The sequence below is a fragment of the Papio anubis genome, chromosome 6 (genome assembly GCF_008728515.1).
Source record: "Papio anubis isolate 15944 chromosome 6, Panubis1.0, whole genome shotgun sequence".
In the NCBI taxonomy this organism is placed as follows: Eukaryota; Metazoa; Chordata; class Mammalia; order Primates; family Cercopithecidae; genus Papio; species Papio anubis.
Window position 1 is genome coordinate 69930997 of NC_044981.1, and position 21849 is coordinate 69952845.

General features: G+C 36.8%; 1 protein-coding gene across 2 annotated transcripts in view; it reads right to left on the reverse strand.

Moving 5' to 3' along the window:
• Window positions 1-968: 968 nt before the first annotated feature.
• Window positions 969-21849, reverse strand: part of CD109 (CD109 molecule) — a 139846-nt gene continuing 118965 nt past the window's right edge. The window contains exons 24-33 of one of the 2 annotated variants that reach the window (XM_003897811.5): window positions 19664-19745; window positions 17626-17854; window positions 16452-16617; window positions 14560-14750; window positions 13457-13612; window positions 12335-12400; window positions 9477-9619; window positions 5959-6106; window positions 3944-4046; window positions 969-1442 (exon numbers count right to left, since the gene is read on the reverse strand). In XM_003897811.5, the coding sequence (XP_003897860.2) occupies window positions 1267-1442; window positions 3944-4046; window positions 5959-6106; window positions 9477-9619; window positions 12335-12400; window positions 13457-13612; window positions 14560-14750; window positions 16452-16617; window positions 17626-17854; window positions 19664-19745 (1460 nt within the window). In that variant the 3' untranslated portion in view covers window positions 969-1266. The remainder of the gene's footprint in view (window positions 1443-3943; window positions 4047-5958; window positions 6107-9476; window positions 9620-12334; window positions 12401-13456; window positions 13613-14559; window positions 14751-16451; window positions 16618-17625; window positions 17855-19663; window positions 19746-21849) is intronic. The other variant, XM_009205539.3, reaches the window with a different exon arrangement.

Here is a 21849-nt window from a genome sequence, read left to right on the forward strand (position 1 = left end):
TTGTTGACACATATCTAAATTATTTCAGTATATTTAGAAGGCAAAGAAGAAAGGGAGAAGGAAAGAAAAGAAAGAGAGAATGAGGAAAAGAAAAAAGGGGGATTCATCTTTAAAATGTCCATCCAGATAAATTATATTAACCTTCAGAATACAGGGCAACTAAAGATTGAGGTGCTCAGGATTCAGGGACCTTAAAAGTACACAGCCAGCATCAGATGTCACTAGACAACTGGCAGTCTGAAACACACACCCCTGAGCCTAGAACAGTTGACACAGGATCCCGGGCCAATGCCAGGGATCCTTAGGTCAGCAATCATGTCAAGATGCTCTGATTCTCCACAAACCCAGCTTCTTTCCCAAACTGCGGGGAGGTTGGTCTGCAGTGACTTATCTAGTATTTTGCTGTACTCCTGGCTCACAGTGTCTCCTGGTCCAGGATCTTCTAATGGAAGCCCCATGAGGCACATATTTCTGTGCTCTCTGACTCTCACCCCTGAGATAGAGCTGGTGTGGGGCTGAGGATGTGGGAAGGACACAGCACACCCAGCAACCCCCAGGGCAGTTTTCAGTATGCTCCTCAACCTCTGAGATGGTGTGCAAAGCACAGGGAAATGTACTGCCCCTCACATTTCTCTACAGAAGAGAAAGAGAGGGAGGGAAATGGCTGGGGTGTGTGATCAGGTTTCGAGCAGAAAAAGACCGTGCCACTTAAAAAAAAAAATTCACCACGTAGATTCTACAAAGAAAGAATTTCCAGTTAAGAAATATCTACTGAGACCACTGGGCATGGGGTGGGTTGGGGTGGGGTCGGCAGTAGGGTTAGGTTGGAGGTGGGAAGGGAACAGATGAAGCTCCTCCTGCTAGCTGTTTTCTCCCATTCCTGGGGACATCCATCTTTAAGCAAACATGGATGTGTAATAATGCTTAAGAATCTACGTTCATTTCTTTCACAAAATGAGGAGAATACCTATTCTAAAATATCACCTTTATTCTGGAGAAAACAAACACCTCCAAAAAAATTCTAGAAGATTTTGAAAGGAGAAAATATAGACACACAACTGCATTCATTTTGATCTTCCACACAAAGATCAGGTGAAGAAATCTATGCAGCTATACATACTAGGACCTGTTGTACACCACCCCCGTAACCCCATAGAAAGAAAAAAAACTGTTTTCAAAATAGAAGCAGTATTCCACTATGAAAACAAAACAATCACATGTGACTACTGGAAATGTTAGTGTTACACAGAGTCCTTTAAAAATAAATCACAGCCAAAGTTCCAAAAAGTACAGAAGCGTGAAACAGAAAATAAAAATGACTGAAGGGTGATGATGGGAGCCTACAGCTCCATCCTCACAAGGACGGCAGCCCTGGACGTCGCTGCAAAGGTCACAGGAGGACAGCTTCGCTTCAGAGTTGTAACTTCTCACCGCCTGTCTCCCTGTTCAAAGAAGCAGACATCAGTTCACACGGCTCCCTTGTTTAGAAACCTTGACTTTGCCAAAACATAAGAGCATTTCGATACACTTTTCTGAGTTTTCCATTCTTCACCTAATTTTATTTTTCTTTACAAGAAACAACTGAAATGTCCAAGAATGATCCAAAGTACTAACCAAATCCAAAAAAGAAACAATGCATTCAGTCCATTCTGTCTACCACCAGCAGTTGGCCAGCATTAAAAGACAGCAAATAGACTGCAGCTGCACACTGCAATCACAAGCACCACTTTCATCTCTTACTGCATCAGGGAGAATTTTCAGTTGAGGACTGTTTAACCTCCTCAAGAGTTTATTTTAGGATGACATTCTCTATGCACTCAAATCAAATTCTAATCATTAGAACTACTGAAAAGAGGCATTTACCCTGGGCTCTAGTAAAAAAATACATAAATATGAAGGGAAGACTGCCTATGCAATACCTTGTTTTAAAACACTGAGCATATAGTATCTAAAAGCTAACATGAAAAAACTACATAAAGTACCTATAACACCACAGTAAACTCACTGTAAAACATAAATGAGTTTTATAATGTTTTAAAAACATATTCTATTGTCAAATTTATTCATGATTTTTCAGAGACTGTTGTCCATATCGTAAATGTTTTTCGGGATTTTTTAAAATGGGTTGGAAGGTTTAGCTTATTCTGATCTTTCCCATATTTTCATTTTAAAATGGCCTCCTCATAAGTAAGTTGTTTTCCATAAAAATTTGGATAGATTATTTTTGTTTCTCAAATGTTTAAATGTTCCCCATGTACCCAAGAAATATAAGTTGGGGAATTTTGCAACTAAGTTAAGTAATAAAGTTGGATAACTAGTTACTGTCATTGGGTCTCCACAGTGTATTCCATCCGTCCACTAGGAAAAAAGTGCCACATCACTGTTCGCCAAATGTCCCACAAGAACCTGGGTGAATCCTCTTCCTCAGTGCCAACAGGAGGCAAAAGACAAGAGGAACTGGCTTGTTGACTAAGAGGAGAGAACTGGTGCTACATCTTAGTCTTGAATACTCTATGAAGCACTAACAACAATGGGAACGAGTTCATCTCATTTAAAGTGTAATTATCTACAACGACCTAACACATAAAAATGCTCATGCTTCTCCTGCATTGTGATGATTCTGAGCCAACACAAGTGCTTACTCAAAATAAGACATATTACAATTAGAAACATTAGGCCAGAGATCACATACAAAAAGTCACTCTGACTGAACATGGATTCGTCCTATTAAACTTGGGCCATCTCCAGACCAGCTCTCTCTTTTTACATCCTAACTTTCCATCATTTTATAAAAATGAGTTACCAGAAAAATCAAAGAAGCTCAAGTTATTTTCCAAACAGGCTATATTTTTCTTGATGCACTTTTAAAAACATGTTATCAAGGGTAGGTTTCAGCAAAACACCAGAGTCCCTTGATAGAGAAACAGTTAACTCCAGCCAATGCTACTGCATTGCAGATGCTGTTCATGTTCTCTCCTGAAGAAGTCCCATTTTATTTATTATTTGTTATTTATTTATTTACTATTCAAGGGTACATGTACAAGTTTGTTACAAGGGTATATTATGTGATGCTGAGGTTTGGGCTTCTATTGACCCTGTCACCCAAATAATGAACATAGTACCCAACAGAGAGTGTTTCAGCCCTTGTTCCCCTCTCTCCCTCCCCACTTTTGAAGTCCCCAGTGTCTACTGTTCCCATTTCTATGTGCATGTGTACCCAATGTTCAGCTCCCACTTATAAGTGAGAACATGTGATATTTGGTTTTCTGTTTCTGCATTAATTCACTTAGAATAATGGCCTTCCACTGCATCCATGTTGCTGCAAAAGATATAATTTACTTCTTTTTTACGGCTGTATAGTATTCCATGATGTACATGTACCACATTTTCTTTATCCAATCCACAGTTTATGGGCAGCTAGGTCAATGCCCTGTCTTTGCTATTGTGAATTAGTGCTGCAATAAACATATGAGTGCAGGTGTCTTTTTGGTAGAACAATGTATTGTCCTTTGGGTATATACCCAGTAATGAGATTGTGGGATCAAATGGTAGCTCTACTTTTAGAAGAACTCCCATTTTAAAGCTGGAACCAGATGGAATGGGTGCTTGGAATAGAAGCAATACCTTGCAAATGAAACATAACTGGACTCTCTATGTCAATTTTTCTTTGTAAAGTTTATAATTGTGAGAGTTAAAAACCTAAAACATGAAAAAATATATCGTGTTTAAATTTCATATGCTAAAACCTATCATGTGACCCTTGTAAATTATCAATAGTCTTCACTGAAATGGGATGCTCACTTCCTGCCTCCCCACCGCCTATACTTCCTCCTACCAAATCCTGCCCTCGCCACAGAACCAATCCAACAGGTGGTCACTTCCAATAAGTGAATGAATGCCTGGCTTAATTTCTAAAGTATTAAGAACTCCAGAGCATACTTACTTGGCTCATAGTAATCCACTATGGACACTGAAGCATCTTGGGTATTTGAAACTTTAAAGTTTCTCACAGCAGGAATATCAACACAAAACTGGGTTTCATTTACCTTGAGAAATGCAAAACAGTCTTAAGGGGTTGGCACACTGTGTGTTCATCATTAAGTAAAGACATTTCTTTTTCTTACCATTTTAGGAAACAGAGACTAACACTTAGGGAGGATTTCTACATGTCAGATACTGCAGTAAGTACTTCCTATGAACTATGTTATTTAACTTGTAAAACAATGCTTACAAAGAGGTATTGTTCTTAGTTCCATTTTGCTGAATGGGATACTGAGAATTAGAGTGGTTAAGTAAGTAGCAAGCCTGAGGGTGCATGCACCTAGATCTCCTGTCTCAGATGGTGTACCCCACCCCCAGTTACTACTAATGGCTCACAGCAGCCTCCTTCTCCTGGGAAGTGCCCTCAGTTCATGCAAACCATGTCACCCAGTACATGAGGTAACTAAGATGGGGCTGTACTCCACAGCCAATGACTGAGATGGGGTACACAAGGCCAGCCTATCTGTCTCCAAGAGGAATAGATTTGGCCAATTTGGCAAACAACACTCGTTAAAGAATCAGAAATTAGTAAATTCCTTCAAACATTCCCTTATTTGCCAATAGTAGTAAATGAAAAGTCAAACTGACCACTCAAAGAGTACTGGACACTCAAATTAAAATAACCATTAACAAGAGCATCAAAGATAGAAGACAAACTCCAAAACCAATTACACCTTAAATTTGTTTTTTAAGTTCCAAATCAGGCCCATGGCTTTCGAGCAGTGATTAATGTAAGATAATTCCTAAAGAGCAAAAGAATCCAGAGACTATTATTTAACATTATATTGAGACTGAATTAGTTTTAATGGGGCTTGAACCAAAGAGGTTTTGAAGTGCTAAAACAAATGAGAACATTCAAGAACTGTCTTTTTAAAAGTACATATTTAGCAATATATTTCTGATTCATACGTAACAAAACTGAAATAAGAAACATCAAACCCACCCATGTAATATGAAATCCTTGGAATACTATGAACTCAATATCAATTCAACCTATGAAGCTCATATAAATGCTATAAGAAAAGAATAAACTTACATACCACCAGTTTTGAGACATACCAAGTAGAGTCTGGAATTCTTCACTTACCTTCACCTACACATTGTATCCACCCTATTCTCGAATCAGTAGTAGTCATTCAGCGATGGAAAGAGTACATGAAGGTTATGTAATAATTCTATGTCAAGATCAAATCTCTGAGAATAATCCTCCATGATTTAGCACCTAATTTTTCAAGGTAAGAACATTAACCCCTTCAAGGTTTGTTAGAAGCTTCATGGAAGAATTTTAAAATGTGTAATGAAGGCATTCGTCTTCCAGCCAGGCATCACGGCTCACATCTGTAATCCCAACAATTTGAGAGGCCAAGACCAGAAGATCAGTTGAAGCCAGGAGTTCAAAACCAGCCTGGGCAACAAAGTGAGACCCCGTCTCTATAAAAAAATTCTCATGAAATTATCTAGGCAAGGTGGCATGCACCTGTGGTCCCAGCTACTCAGGAGCCTGAAGTGGGAGGATCACTTGAGCTCAGGAGTTGGAGGTTGCAGTGAGCTATGATTGCACAACTGCACTCCAGCCTAGGCAATTCCCTGAGGCAAAGAGGCTCTCAAATTCAGATCTGGACTGAATTGTTTTAATAATAATATGGAAATTTCTATGTATTTCACATCTGGCATGAAATAAAGATTTAGCTATGAAGACCTACATCAGGCTCGTCATTAACAGCAACTCTCTAAACTGATTTTATAGTTATGCCTTTCTAATGGAGATAAGTATATGGTTGCCATGTTAAACTCAATCAGGGACACAAAAACTTGAAATAACAATGACTTAAAGAAAACATACTTAAAGTAAGGTAGACATCCGAATACAAAACATAGTAGCTTTGTCAACAGGTTACCTTATGTTTTCCTACTTACAGAATCTAAATACAGGTTGAGTTTTCCATGATCATATTCCACTTTCTTCACTGTCTCGCTCAGAGGAATTGTGTCTGAAGGCACCATAAAGCCACTTAGTAGGTTAACTTCCATAAGAGCCATGCCACTCCTAGCTGGGCCCAAAAACCTAAATCAAAGAGGGGAAGATGAATGAAAACTCCTCAGGAAAAACCCACAGCTGTTATCAAATTATCTTCATACAAAAATCAAACCCACCAAATGTTATTCCAAATACTGTTTGAGTTCAAATAAAATTCACTATAGAGAATTTTAAAACAGGTTATCGTTTTCTTACATGTGTGGTAATCTTATAACTTTCAACCATATAAGGAATAATGATACAACAATGTGTTCATCTGACAGATAGTGTGCAATGCCTGCAGTGTAACAGGCTTGTGCTTATAAACTGTGACAGTACAACATACATCCTTTCAACAGACAACTCTATTTTCTAGCAGTGATTCCAAACCGAATTGCACTTTTTCTTTTGTCAAAAGTTGACAGCACCAAACTTCCAAGAAAGCCAGGCCCTGAGAAGGAGGCATCACTTGACCACTTAGTGATAGTCCCATCCAAGTTCTTAGCAACCTTTTATTCATCTGGTTTTAGAAACATCAGACCAGTAGGGAAAGGCCTTCCCTTTGTTCTCCCACATACTTGAAGAACATTTTGTGTTTTCTTTGGCCACCATGAGGGAATTACAAGCCTTGGAAAGTTTTATTACACTGCATCCTTCTCGCACCCTGTTGTACATGATGTGAGCATCAGAGGATCCAGGCACCAACAACATTTTATCTCCTTACAAATAAATATTTTTCTAAAATGAATTGATGGCAAGAGTTTTTCATTTGGAGCAGAAGGAGCCCAGCTAAGTGAGTATGGAAAGATGTTTGCCTCCAATTTAAAAGGATCATAGCATTAAGTTAGTACCTGTTGTCCTTTTAAATGGCAAAAGCAAGAAGGGCTGTTAGAAAAATCTTGCTTTTTAGAGCAGAAAACCCATGCCTGCCAAACATGACTGATTGAAAAGCCATAGAGTACAACTGCTGACTTCAGCCGGTTCTGCAATCCCAAGCAACTGAAACCATCTGCTGGCAATGCACTGAGCCAAAGTAGATGTTATTAAGAACTAATAAATGGATTGAAACTAGAGGTGTTTGCATATGAGAAAAAATATAGATGAGAAAAAACAGTCAATATGCTTAAACATTTAAAAGCACAATGCAGATTATACTTTTGGTACATATTAAAAGTACCTTGGTTGATCTGATCTCTCTACCAGCCTGGGGCAGAATTTGTTAAACTATCATGCCACACAGAAAGCCTGGTATGAGGTAAGGTCTTGGACCCTGTTGATAGGATAAAGTGTCTGAAATATCAGGTAATCTTTTTTGTTGTTGTTGTTATACTTTAAGTTCTAGGGTACATGTGCACAACGTGCAGGTTTGTTACATATGTATACTTGTGCCATGTTGGTGTGCTGCACCCATCAACTCATCAGCACCCATCAACTCGTCATTTCCTCTTTTTTATAATGTGCTGGTGAAAAAATACACTTAAATATTATTTGTCTTTCATACCAGATTTTTCTCAGAAAACTAGTAGCAGCATTTAAACCCTTTTTATGAAACCCCTACCCTCACATGAAAACAGTTCCCTTCTTCAGGCTCTACCTACCACCCAAACTCTGTTGTCCATCTGATTCCTGATGCTTAAGATTGGAAATCCTGCATTCTTACATGAACCCCTATAAATGCTGAGGTCTCTTCATAGTCTGAATCCTGGCTCCACCTCATTTTCCTCATGTTTCTTCACCTGATGTCTCTTAAGAGGTAAAAGTCTCCCTCTCATAACTCTATGAGGGTCTTCTTCTTTGCCCTTTTCAAAATTGGAATTTGAGACTTGCTTAGGGGATTGTTTCCATTAATTTCTGTATCCACCTCAAACAGCAAGTTCCACAAGGGCAGAGCTTGTGTCTTTTTGGCTTACAATTACATTCCCACACCTGACACACAGACACCATGCCTGGCACATAGTAGAGGCTCAACCAATACTCGCTGAGGGAATAAATAAATGAATGAGAAAAGCAGGAATAGGCAGGGCACAGTGGCTCATGCCTGTAAGCCCAGCACTTTGGGAGGCCAACACAGGAAGATCACTTGAGGTCAGGAATTTGAGAAAAGCAGGGATAATAATAACACATACTTTACAGAGTCACTGTAAGAATTAAATGATATGCATGTAAAAGTGTTTGGTGCGGTGCCTGGCATATAAGTTTGTAATTACTGTAGGTTGTTATTGTTTATAATAATAATAATAATAACTTGAAGTTGTTATTCTATAACAGAGACCAATTGGAAGACTAGTAAAAAATAATTGGAGTCCCACTTTCTTCTCAGCTGAAAAGGATGCCACTGCAGAGATTCTGATATCCTCTTACTGCTGGCCCAAAATGCCCAAGAAGGTGAAGAATGGGACAAATGTGGGACATTTTACCCCAAAATCATGAACAAGAAGGTCCAAAGATAAAGACAGACAGTAGCGGTAATGGTGGAGACTGGGTCCAGGCAATGGCTGTGAAGGCTGGCCACCTGGATGAGCACCCAGAGATGACCTTGAAGAACATCTGCCAGCTCAGGACCACACCAGGGACTTCTAGTTCAACAATAAGCTCAGTTAAACCAGGACACTATAGGATATTTTAGAAGAGCAAACAGCAGCTCCTCAATGCCAGTGCATCCTTAAGTCCCAGCTCAAGACCAAATAAGGCAGATGTAACAGAATAGATTCACGAAAGAAAAAAATGTGAAGGCTCTATTCAAAAACTTTCACAAGGAGTGTGCTCAAATTCCTGTGTGCAGTGGAATGACCAAAACTCTGCAGCTTCCCAGTCTTACTGTGAAGTCGGTAGGGTTGAGGTAGAACCCTTTTTCTTTATTACTTAACAAGATTCTCAGATGCTTTGGATATAGAACAATTTAAGAGTCAACTTAAAAATTACTCCCAGAAGCTTCAGCTGTTAAGTGTCTAATTATCCAATATGAGAAACTCCTAAACTGGAATATTTTCAATGTATATTTTAAAAAAAACTGTCCTCTTGATTGAATTTGCATGTTATCATAAAGTTTTGGATTAAATGCCTAACAGTTAAAGTTCAGTATGAACCTGAAATAATTATTTCAACTCATAACAAGAAATAATCATTCTAAGTATTAAATATGATTTCCTAAATTAGACCTGAGTTTTATTAATTTATATACACACTGTTCTATTCAAATTTTACAGGGAAAACCTGTAAATAATTTTTGTATGCATCTAATAAACGCTTGAATATAATTAGTAGTATTTCTAGTTTGTAATCTGAAGTGTAGTACATAATTGAATTCTTTATTCAATATAACTTCTTATATTTATATAGTTAGACAACTATAAATAATTAAACCTTCAAGTCTATTTTCTAAAGGAAAAAAAGAAGAGAGACCTAAGCAGACACTTACCTTGTACACACATTCAAATCCACATGATTGAGATCATCTTTATTTTCTTTTACAGCAACATCTAAATCAAAGGCTTCTTGATTTTGGATAGATCTTCGTCTTCTAGAAGACCCAGAATCCTTCACATTATATACAACATTGAGCTGTAAAAAATAAACTAGCATAAATAACAAATTGGACATAAACTTCTATCATTATGCCTTCTAAATACTGTATTAGGTAATGATTCTCTTTGGATGGACCCAGTAAGATTTTTAATCTTCAAACTAGAAAAAAAAAATTAATTTTACTTGCTAACAAAGTATCACTATTAACAAGTAGTATTACAATTTATAAAATTATTTTTAACATTGTTAGGTAATATTCCAAAACAAGTACAATAAAACACCATGGGCGATATTTGGGGATAATGTTTTGTCAAAGAGGGTAAACATTCCCTTGAGGAAAAAACCATCTTGAGAGCATTCACTCATTTCTAAGGAAATTAGTTGCCCAAATGGAGTCATTTCTCTCTAACTAGAACTTCACAAACTCTCAGTAGGATAAATCAAAACTAAAACATTGAAGAGCCTTAGCTGAACATTGCTGAGGATTCTTTTTGTTCATACAACGTTTGTCAAAGATGATAAAATAAATGACAGTTTTCAGGTCAACTGGGTCTTTCTCGGCATCTACTCTGTACCCACCACTGATGTTAAAGGTGCTGTAGACATAATGGGAGAGCCTGAGGACCTGCGTCTTTCTCAAAGGGATCCTAAATCAGAAGCTTAGGCACGTACTCAAAACTTCCTAGTCCAGTTTCATCCCCGGATGGACTGGAATCTACTTAAATGTTTTACCTCATCCCCTTTTTTATAACAAGGTTCGTAAAGCTTACTGTTGCTTTGTAAGGTTGTGTTTTCTTTTAACTTATACCTAACACACATACACATATGCACATGTGCATACACACACACACACCTCAGAACTAACATCTAATGTCCCTCATGGATTTGCACACTTAAAAAAATCCTCTAAGCCTTCATTTTTCAAATCTAAAAGTTGCAGTCTTCTTATTCTGCCACAATCCAAACTCATATAATCCGTCATCCACTTTTTCCTTCTGGTTATCTTACTTTGGACATTTGTCAACTCTTCCTTAAAGTATAACGATTAAATTATAGAGTATTCCTGAAGCAGTTGAAGAATAGTCTCATAAAATTGGAGAGATGCTCTCTATTATTTCCATCATTCCCCTTTCAGTGGCATGCAATTATCCCTTTAGAGACCAATGCTATCAGGAAACAAACAAGGACTACTCTATTTGTCTCTCGGGTCATAATTAATGCCCATCCATAACTAAGTATTAGGGTTTACATTTGGCAATAAAGCTCAACTGCTCACTCAGGGAACTTTAAAAGATCTTGCAGTTTATTTCCAACAGTTTAGTATTTTATTACCCAAAAGAGGATAATATTTACTGCAAACTCATGAGTTTTCTTTGTCTTCCTTTTTCCAGAGCATGTATAAAAATATCAACTGTAAGAAATCTCAATACCCATTTCTGGGTGTTCAACTTCTTTGTAATTATTTTTCCTCCCTCATGAGAAGTGCCTACTGGTTCCTTCCTTTTGTTTTCTGCATTTTGAGATCGACATGGGATTGATGAACATTCTGACCAGCAAGTACCACATTCACCCCTGTGTGCTTCAAGCCTCAAGTAAAATATCACTTGGTTTCAGTAATTTCTCTACATTTGGTTTATCAAAAATGAATTCCAACCAACTTGGTGATTTAAGTACATATAGTTTTTCAATTTTATCTAGAATACACAGCATATTTATTTTTAGATTTACTCTTGGATTGCAAGACAGTTTGAGAATGAGAATTTTCCTATGGTCTTTGTTAGTAAAGATCGAAATAAATTGTTTACTTTCTCTTTCTGACCTTTTCACTAAATACCATTCCTTTTCACTGTGATCATTTTTCCTTTAGTTTTAAAAAATGTGTACTGTATTCTGAGTGTAATGCAAAATAATCTTAGAATTATTTGGAAGTTTCTAAATTATACCTGCTTAGCAAGGTATACCTGCCCTACTCAGCAAGTATATCTGCTCTCTCAACTAGAATCATAGTGCTGGTTTTTGAAAAAAGTACTTTTTCTCCATAATAGCCATTTTTTTCCTTTCTCAGTAAGTGTTTCAGTGTTTTTGTTTGGTTGTTTGGTTGTTTCTACCCAAGCACGCAACCATTTTTGGTCCTATTACATATTATCTTGAGGTTCTAATGAGATGATTTTAAAGTCCTCAATATTTTTATGTACTATTTAGTGTAATGATTATCTTATTCAGTATTTTTCATACTACTTCCATTTTTATTGTAGCTCCTGCTGTACCATAAAAAATGTAGATTTCTTTAGATTTTCTTTCTGTACCAGAGGATTGAACATAATTATGCTCTAATTGTTATATTTACTATTATATGAGATTTTATATTAAAGGGACACAATTCCTCCCCTCAAGTCAATAATTCTACCATGTTGACTTTCATATTCTCAGATGAACATTAAGAAATTATAAGTAAAACATGTATTTGTTATCAGGAATCATATTGGAGGACATTAACCCTCACTTCAAAAAGCAAATAATCTCCAAGAAATATTTTTCAAATAGAAAATCAATCTATATAATTGCTCTCTACTCACTGGCTGGCAACATCTCTAATACTTTTTATTAAAGACAGTGATATATCTTGCTTAAGTCATAGATGTAAATTATTAAGAATTATATTCAAGTTATGTAAGACTTAGCAAAGCCCCAAACCAAATAATTATTATAAAAAGTCATATTTAACTCAAAAAAATAAGCATCATTACATACCTGACAAATAGCAAATCCAAAACCATTTGCGAAAATATTAACTGCAGTTGGCTGTACCACAGCAAGCTGAATCAAGGTGAAAAAAAGTGAATGAGGCTGATTTTCCATATCTAGATTCTTCCAAGTAGCACAACAGATCAGTCCTATCCCTCATTAGGAGCAGAAGCAATCACTGACAGCACTAAGAGCTTTATACTGTCTCACATATCAAAAGCTATGGGTCAAATAGGTAAGCAAGGTGATGGAAGGAAAAGTGCACTCTCCCCAAGCTCCCTCACCTCTGCTTATGGGAGGGCACATTAGTGGTACTGACAAGTCTGTCCTCCTGTTGGGGTTGAAGCATAAAAGACAAGAAACTAAAGTCATCTCCCTCCCCTGACCTCCCTTAATCAAGGCCTAATCCCCTGGCTTTCCCAGGAGCACAATAACACATTGTCTATGACTGTGCCTAACTTCATTCCTTCTTTTCCTTTATCATCACCACTCTTCCTCACTTTCCAGAATTGAAGTTATCACCTTCATCCATTGTACTCAACCTCCCACAAATTTATCAAGGGAATAAAGTTAAGAACTAGCATATTCTTTTATTCCAGTTAAAGTAAGAATTCTACTACTGGTTCTATGAATTCTCCTAAGAAGACATGTGGAGCAGCTGAAAAGAACATGGTCTTTGGAATGATGAGTTCAAATCCTAGCTCTACTGTTACTAGTAACATGATCTTGAGCAAGTCACTTAACCTCTCTCAGCCTCAGTTTTACCATATGTACGACAGGGATAAATGTACTTACTTCTTAGAGTTACTTTGAGAAGTAAATGCAATAGAATACGTAAAGTAATCTAGCACAGTGCCTATGAAGAACAGAAACGCAACAGGGTTCTATGTTCATTCCTTTCTCAATGTTACAGTGCCTGTGTTTTCTCCTGTTCCACCAATCTTTCCAAAGTTCCCCGCCCTTCCAGAGCTCAGCAAATTCAACCAAAGGAGGGCACCATTTCTCCCTATTCCTCTACAGAGCTCTGAAAACAAGTCTCTGTTGAAATCAACAGATTACAAATAAAGCAGTATTCCAGCATAAAGAATTGTCTACACTGATTTTTAAATAACTGCCCCTTGTGCACACCTCTGCTGTCTGAAGGAGCAAGCGGTTGTGTGTGTCAATCAGAAACGTTATAGGACTTGGTGCGTTAGGCCCCGTCACAGTCATTTGGATATTTGTCCTTTCTGTAATCATTAGGGCTGCAAATTCAGACAGAGCTTTTAAAGCCACAATGGTATCCTGTTGAGGGAAAAAAAACATTTGTACATATAAGTATATGTCAAGGTCTTCAAAGAGTAAATTTAGTAGTGTTTTGTTGCTGGACATTCAACCACCTTCCTTCACAGCAGAATGCTCCCTGACTCATATTTGAATCTCCTTGGCCTAGAGTACAGGAGAGGCTCAGAAAATGTTTGCTGAAATGTTTCATAGTTTTTAGTGTACAGATCTTACTGATTTTTGTCAGATTAATCCCTAAATAGTTAACATTTTATGCTATTTTGATTTGAGTTTCCATTGCTCATATATACATACAATGGATTTCTGAACATTGATTTTTTATACCACAATGTTACTAAACTCACTTGTTAATCCTAGTAGCATTTTTGTAATCCCACTCAATTTTGCACATAAATGAACATATTATCAATAAATTAAAAGTTCCAGTTTTTCCTTTCCAAAAAGAAGAAAAGAAAATAGAAAATATTTGCTATATGGAACTGAACATCTACTCTTGTATCAGTTACCACAGATGAAAAATGGCAAATGTAGATGGGGAACTGGTTTATTCCATATAAATATCAGATATAAAGTTCATAATAATGAGGAGAAAAAAATTAAAATCAGTGAATTTAGCCTTTTGCTTAAGTTACTAAAGTTTGAAACTGCAAAGTAATTTTAAGAAATCAAGGAAAAAATGCAACCACTTTCTTAAATATATATTTTAATACATGATATATAATTTATATATATTATAATATATACTATATTTTATTTTTATATTTTATTATATTAAACATTTATATTATATATAATTTTATATATACAAATTTTTACATAATTTTTAATATAAATTTTATATATAATTATATAATATTTTATATTTTATTAGATATATAAAATACATCTAACAAGAAATATATATTATATATATTATAGTTTAAAGGGAAAAAACTATCATCTCTCACCTGAGTAGATGCAAAACCACCCAAGCTATTTCTTTGCCTGCTTAGCCACCTCATAATTGGGATTCCCTCAGAAGCCTGAAATTGTAGGAAATGTGAGAGCAGTGCATAGGCTGCCACTTCAATATCCAGGGAGCGTGGCTGCCAGGAATCAGAAAGTTTGGACTCTGATGACACCCAGAATTGCATGCCTCCTACAAGAGAAAAATTAAAACATTCTGACCAATTATCCAGAAAAATTACATTTTATACAATTAAATATTCCTACTCTGGTCCAAGTTGTGCTTAACTAGCATAAAAATACATCTATTTGTATACATGTATTTATTTATCACAAACACACACACACATTCATATGTATACATGTGCCTATGTGTCACTTTTTTAAACTACTACAAGTTAAGTACATCTTATCCAAAAAGCTTGGGGTCAGAAGTGTGTCCAATTTCTGTTATGTTTGAATTTTTGGAATATTTACAGAATACATACATTCCAAAATCTGAAATGCTCAAAAATCTGAAACTTTTTGAGCACTGATATAATACTCAAAGGAAATGCTCATTGGAGCATTTTGGATTTCAGATTTTTGGATTAGGGATGCTCAACATATATATTTATAAATTTTCATCCTTTTCCCATTGCCTACATTTGAGGATGTTTTCATGAAAATAATTTTCCTAAGAGAAATTCCATACGTTTGGCTCAAGGCTAAATAGTTATAAATAAAAGGAAAAAAATAATATATTCCAGAAGATAATATACATTACTTATCTGACCAGGCCATCCCCACAATATTTTAGGACACATTGAAAAGAATCCTATTCTGGGAATCTGCCATTAACTAGCTCTACTATTCTGGGAAGACTCTCCTATTTTCATTACCTGAAGGTTGGTGTTATGAGTTTGAGGTTCAAGCCCGCAAGAAAAAAATTAGGAACCCCAGCTAACTCAACAACCTTCCTAGAGATAATTCTGCTCTAGCCCCCAGAGGACCATCCCACTTGGTGCCCTCTCTCAAATATTACTATTTAGATGATGACTACACTTAGGTGGAATACTACATAACTACCACTTAGCCAAGCAGACAAGAAGAAAAAATGTCAAAGACTGCTTTAGCCTCTACGCGATAATCTTCTAGTCTCCAGCTTTGGAATAGGTAACAAGGATTCAATCTAAGTTACTGTTAATACAATATTTTTTACAGTCTCAGAAGAAGCCTCTAAACACTTTCCACAATTATCCCTTCTTGAATTAACAGAAATTTGAATCACTGGACATTATCTTATTTCTGCCAACCCACTCCCATCTCTCTCTGTTTCTTACACACGCACACACACACACACCTGGATCCCTGTCTACTTCATATATAAAATACACATAATCCACTTACTAGCAGCGTTTTTTGGTATTCACATTTCTTTTAATTAGCATTTTCGTTCCTATTTTTGAGCATTTGCTATGCAGCAGCATTGCACATTAATCCTCACAGCCACTCTAAAATAGGTGTTATTCCCACTTCACCGTTGATAAAACCGAACCTCATAAAGGTAAGCTGCAGAACCAGAATTTGAACCTAAGCCTCTCCAGAACCCAAGGTCTTGGAAAACTACAAGGCTGCCAAACCTGAAATGGTATCAGACACTCAAAGGGTAAGTGACATAGGGCATGACATATCTAGAATAAAGAGACATCTGAGCCCTGAAATTCTGTAGAAAAAAACCCTGAGGAGACCAGAAGTATTGTGGCCATGTCAGGCCCATCCTGATCTCATTGTGTGTTTTACTTTTCACCAAAAGATGCAGATGTAATCAATTTCAAACCTGGCTAAAAATTTTTCTCACGTAAGTTATATATTTCATAATGCATAACGACCTCAAGTGGGCCCGGCACATTACCTTCTTGTTCTGCTCTCGAAGTCAGCATATTCAAAGCTTCCTTCGCTTTCGGACTCCCCACTGATGACAATGCATAAGCTATAAGAGCTAGAGTATAATTGTCTGAAATTCCTCTGCTGAATTCAGACTCCAAAAAATGGATAGACTCTTGCACATCAATGTTAGGCTTGGAAGAAAAAAAGTATATTTTTTACTATCCAAAGTAACCCATTACCACATATTGAAACAAAAAGTACTTTGAAACATGCATTTAAAAAATAAGTTCCGTGTCTATGAAGCACCTGACCTTGTCCTAGGCAATGAAAATCAACCATGATCATTGACATTTAAAGATTTGCCATGCATTTTGAAAATAATACTTTTTTTCAGTTTTTATAACAGGCATCATTACCTGGAAGAAAAACGTACAGCTTTTGCTAGTATTTCTCCCACTCAGTATCATAAATTCAGACAAGAACAGCAAACTGCTTGAGAAATATATTTCTTATATTTGATCTCTGTTATTGAGGCTCTAAGTTCAGGAAAAGTTTAGCTTCTACATGCCTAGTAGTAGAATAGGAAAATAGTGGGGGGCCTAATAAAGAGAATGGCTTTGGTGATCTCATAAAATGCAGTAGGCAGTAAGCAGTAACAGTATCAATCACCAGGACAGCTCTGGAGCAAACTTAAGCTCGTCAGTATACCTTTCCATGCACACTCATTCTCATCCAGGCATCCATGCCCATTCAACACACTTTTCAGGGTATGAGTGTTCTCAGCACTAAATTAACAGATATTGTAACTGTTCCATGATGTTTTAGAAATAAAAAAATCCTTCACAATCTAAACTTGCTAGAACACATTATCAAATTTGAAATAATTTTCTTTCCCCTCAGAAATTAACTTTTTCAATGATAAAACATGTATTGACTTATCTTACCAATAGCAAGTACAATACATACATTAAAAAGCATTTTTAGAATTCTCTTAGTCATTCTGAAAGAGTGGGTTAATGTTTTTATTCTCAGATTTTGGAACATGGCCACAAAATGCAAAGCAAAAGAGTACTCAAATTCAGATTTCACATGTGCTGTAAAATTGCAACTTGTTAAGTTTCCACACACATATTTGACCCATTAAGACCTACCTTCCTTGTGTTTCCCATCTATCATTTATTAAATTAAAGATGAAATACCTGATACTTTCTATATCCCAGGAGAGAAGTTACAATATAGGCTGTAAGTGTTACTGGACTTTTATTGCCACCTTGAAGCTCACTATGAATCACTCTTCCTGGCTCCCAAAATTCACCGTTGGATTTCTGACGTTCTTTAAGCCAAGTGTATGTTCTGTGTAACACATTCTGATCAATATCTATGTAAGGATCGGCTTCAAGGAAACATCTTAAAACAAAAGCTGACAACCTTTATGAAAATGGAAAAAAATTACATAAAATGCACTTTATAAGATCCATCAAATAACACTGAGCAAGCAAAACAACAACACTTTCTCCCCATCAGAAGATTCACCGAAGGGGGAATCACTGAAGATAGAACAAAGGAAAGAAAAAAAGCAAAAAAGAAAGAGCAAAGGGACAAGGTAAGCAACTCTCTCTAGCAGGCAGACCTGGTTTCCACTTGAGCTTGGCCAAGAAATTCCATGTTGACTCAAAAATTTCAGATTTGAAAAGGAATTTAGAAATTATGTAATCCAGCTCCATTATTTTGTAGACTGAGAATTTGACAGTCCAACAGAGTTAAATAAATTGTCCAAGGTTATTCATCTTTGGACTGTTCTAGATATTTACCAAAGAAGAGCTCCAACACACTTCACTCAACCCCAAAGCTGTGGATGAAGAATGTACACATAGTTCACAAGCAAACTGTAGTACTTCAAGCGGGGGAAATATTTTTCTCTCCTATAGAATGGGAGTTAGCCAACGGCAGCCTGTGGGCCAAATCTGCCTGGCCCAAATCTGGCCCTCAAGCGGAATACAGCTCAGGGCCTGTTTATGTGTGTACCACCCCAGCCCCCACCTGCCAAATTAAAAGGAGAAGGAAAAGAAAAAAACAAAGACAGGAAAGAAAGAGGGAGGAGAGGGAGGAAGAGGGAAGAGCATGCAACAGAGACTCTACGTGGCCCGAAATGCCTGAAATACTTAAAATCTGACCCTTTACAGAACAGTTGGCCAGTCCCTGCTACAAAACACTATACTGAGGTAAAAAGAACATCAAGCACTAAAACACTAAAAGGTTTCTATTTATGGTTCTATATCCTGACTCAGGCCAAGGCCAAGAGAAAATGTGAAGCAGATCTGTTTCATGTTATATAAAGTTTCGTGTGGTAAACATTACTAATATTCAATAATATCCAGTTCTCTTTTACTTTGGTTACACAGAGGAATTCACTTTCCTGCCCCAGTGAGGTTAGGCATAGCCACGTGACCAGCTCTGAGAAGGATAAAATGAGTAGAAATGATACATTCAGGATGAAGTCTCTAATTGCCAGTGCTACAGATTCCAGCCTCCTCTTTCCGGGCTGTGGCAAACCTGGAGCCTCCTACTGGAGACGTGGACACGTTGGCAGCTGCAGAGCCCCCTGCTGACCACAATGGAAAGGCAGCAAGAACAAGAAATCCCTTCACTGTTAATTGCTTAGATTGAGTAGGTTGGTTGTTACTACAGCACTCCTAGTCTATCCTGATTGATACAGTGAGTTAATCTTTTTCCGAGTACAATAGGAAATTGAAGATAAGTACAAGAAGAGAGATTAATCATCCAAAATCAGCCACATAGAGATTCCAGTCTGGAGGAAACTGGCTGTTCATACTTAATTCCATCAGTGTTTGTTTTTCTCTCACACACACACACACACACACACAAAATCTTAAAGAAACTACCTTGACTCCATTAACACAACACTTGCATTAGTCATGGAAGATTAAGAAAAAAGCTGTGCCACAATCACCCGGCATTTCTAACTGATTTTATCAGCTGCACCATCATCATAAAGTATTTTTATTTCTGTTTCTTACACACACACACACAAAGATTTATAACTTATCTTTTCTAAATAAAAACATTTGTTAATGTTTGAAAATAATACTTTAAAAAGAAAATTTCTTTTTAAAGTCAGACTAAGGAAAAAGTAACCTCCCAGTCTACAATATATAGAGATATATCTGTCAATTTCATTCCATGACACAGATTTGTTCAGTTGGCAAAAACACTTACCAAGTACTCCCAGAAGCGTCATAATTCCCAAAAGCACTGAAAGAGCCGTCTTCCCTCTGATAGAGAAGTTCCCTCTGGTAACCTAAAGACATAAAAATGGACAGATCTTCAAAGTAATCATTAACTTGTAATGGATGAAAGTTTCTAATTATGACTTCATATTGAGGAAATATGGGCAGAGAGGGGAAAGAAGAAATCAAACCAAGAACTAATATTGAGTAGCTTCTATTTTAAGTGCTGTTGGAAATTTAAAATCCAGGACTTTTCAAGCAAAATGCATAAAATAAAAACTGTGATATCCTGGCCGGGTATGGTAGCTCACGCCTATAATCCCAGCACTTTGGGAGGCCGAGGCAGGTGGATTACCTGAAGTCAGGAGTTTGAGACCAGCCTGACCAACATGGTGAAACCCCATCTCTACTAAAAATACAAAAAGTAGTTGGGCATGGTGGCACATGCCTGTAATCCCAGCTACTCGGGAGGCTGAGGCAGGAGAATCGCTTGAACCCAGGAGGCAGAGGTTGCAGTGAGCCCAGATCACATCGTTGCACTCCAGCCTAGGCAACGAGCAAAACTCCATCTCAAAAAAAAAAAAAAAAAAAAACCTGTGGTATCCCAAATTAAAGTAAATTTAAAGATCACCATGGCATAGATGATACTTCTAGCCATTCAAAAGCAAGCAAATTAAAGGCAGACTTTTATTTAACTCTCTAGTGTTCACCATAATTGTTTCAATGCTTAGTAATCTAGAATTGTTTGCTACACAAGAAAAATACTATGTAGGATATCATTAATTAAAGTTTAAGGCCAAAGTAGAAAATAAAAGCATTTTCTATTCTTAGACCAGCAATACAGAGGAGGAAATGCTAAATAATCTAAGACAGTGGCTCTTAAATTTTGGGGCCATCGCCAACTGAGGTAAACCAAAAAACCAACTTGCCTGCCTACCCAGCAATTCCATGTTTCCATATATATACATTCAGTGGTGGCAATGAAGCATCATTACAGAAGTAAATTAGGGAGGGAGTTAAGGCTTATATATCTGCATTAATAAAAGCAGATGTGTCATATTTGCAAATAGTTACAAATAAATGATTGCAAATAAAAAGCAGATGTTTCACATTTGCAAAGCAATGCACACAGATCTCAAAGTCCAGTGTGAGAAAACATAGGCCAAACACTAAAGGATTCACCAAACAACCCGCAATAAACTAACTTGCTAAAAATAAAGTTAAGACAGCAATAACTTATCACTAAAAAAGCAAGCATTAGCGGGAACATTTCCAGCTCAAGGAATTATCAACGACTCTCTAATAGCCAAAAATCCTTCTAAAAATTACAGGATTCCACTATTAGCAGAGAAGGGCACACAGCCTGAGCTTTGCAGCACAGCCACGGCAAAGCCGGGCAACCATACTCATTTGTAAAATGTTGAAATCATTCCCCAATGAACTGCAGTAATAAACAAGTTTGACTTTATGAACATCATATTTTAGAAGCATCCAGAACTATAACACAATTCTTATTTGACTAACGAAACATAAGCATTAATGGTTTGAAATTACGGTTAATGTGCTCTCACCTTCAGGTCCCAAATTTCTCCCTGAGTCTTTCCAAAAGAAATCCTAGATTTAAGTATCTGATTTAAGTTACAATAAAACAAAATGCGTAAAGAAAAAAAGAAAACAAGATACTCTGTTTCACGGTGATATTTAAAACTTATGGTAAAAGAAATATAAACATTTAAAGTGATGACAGAACTTTGCTCAATTTGAAGAAGGGAGCATTAGATTATACCCTTTATGTTTCTAATTGAATTATTATGGTACAGTAATTAGCCAACTTTCATTCAGCACTCATTAGATGTCAGGAATTGTTCAAAGTCCTTTGCAGGATTAACTCAGGTAATTCTCACAAGAACCCTCTGACATAGACGCTATTATTATTCCCTTTTTTGCGGATAATGAGACTGAAACTCAGCAGATACAGACACCATGTGCAAGATCACACCACTGACGGAGTGAAGTAAGCAGCCAAGGTCTCACTGGCTCCAAGGCCACTGGCTCCTAGTAAATCACAGAGCTCTTCCAATTATTAAACATGATAAAAGAAGAAAAGTCCTCAGTATAGCACCGTTTACATGGAAAGCTCTCAACAAACAATAGGCATTACTCTCTAGTAGGTGT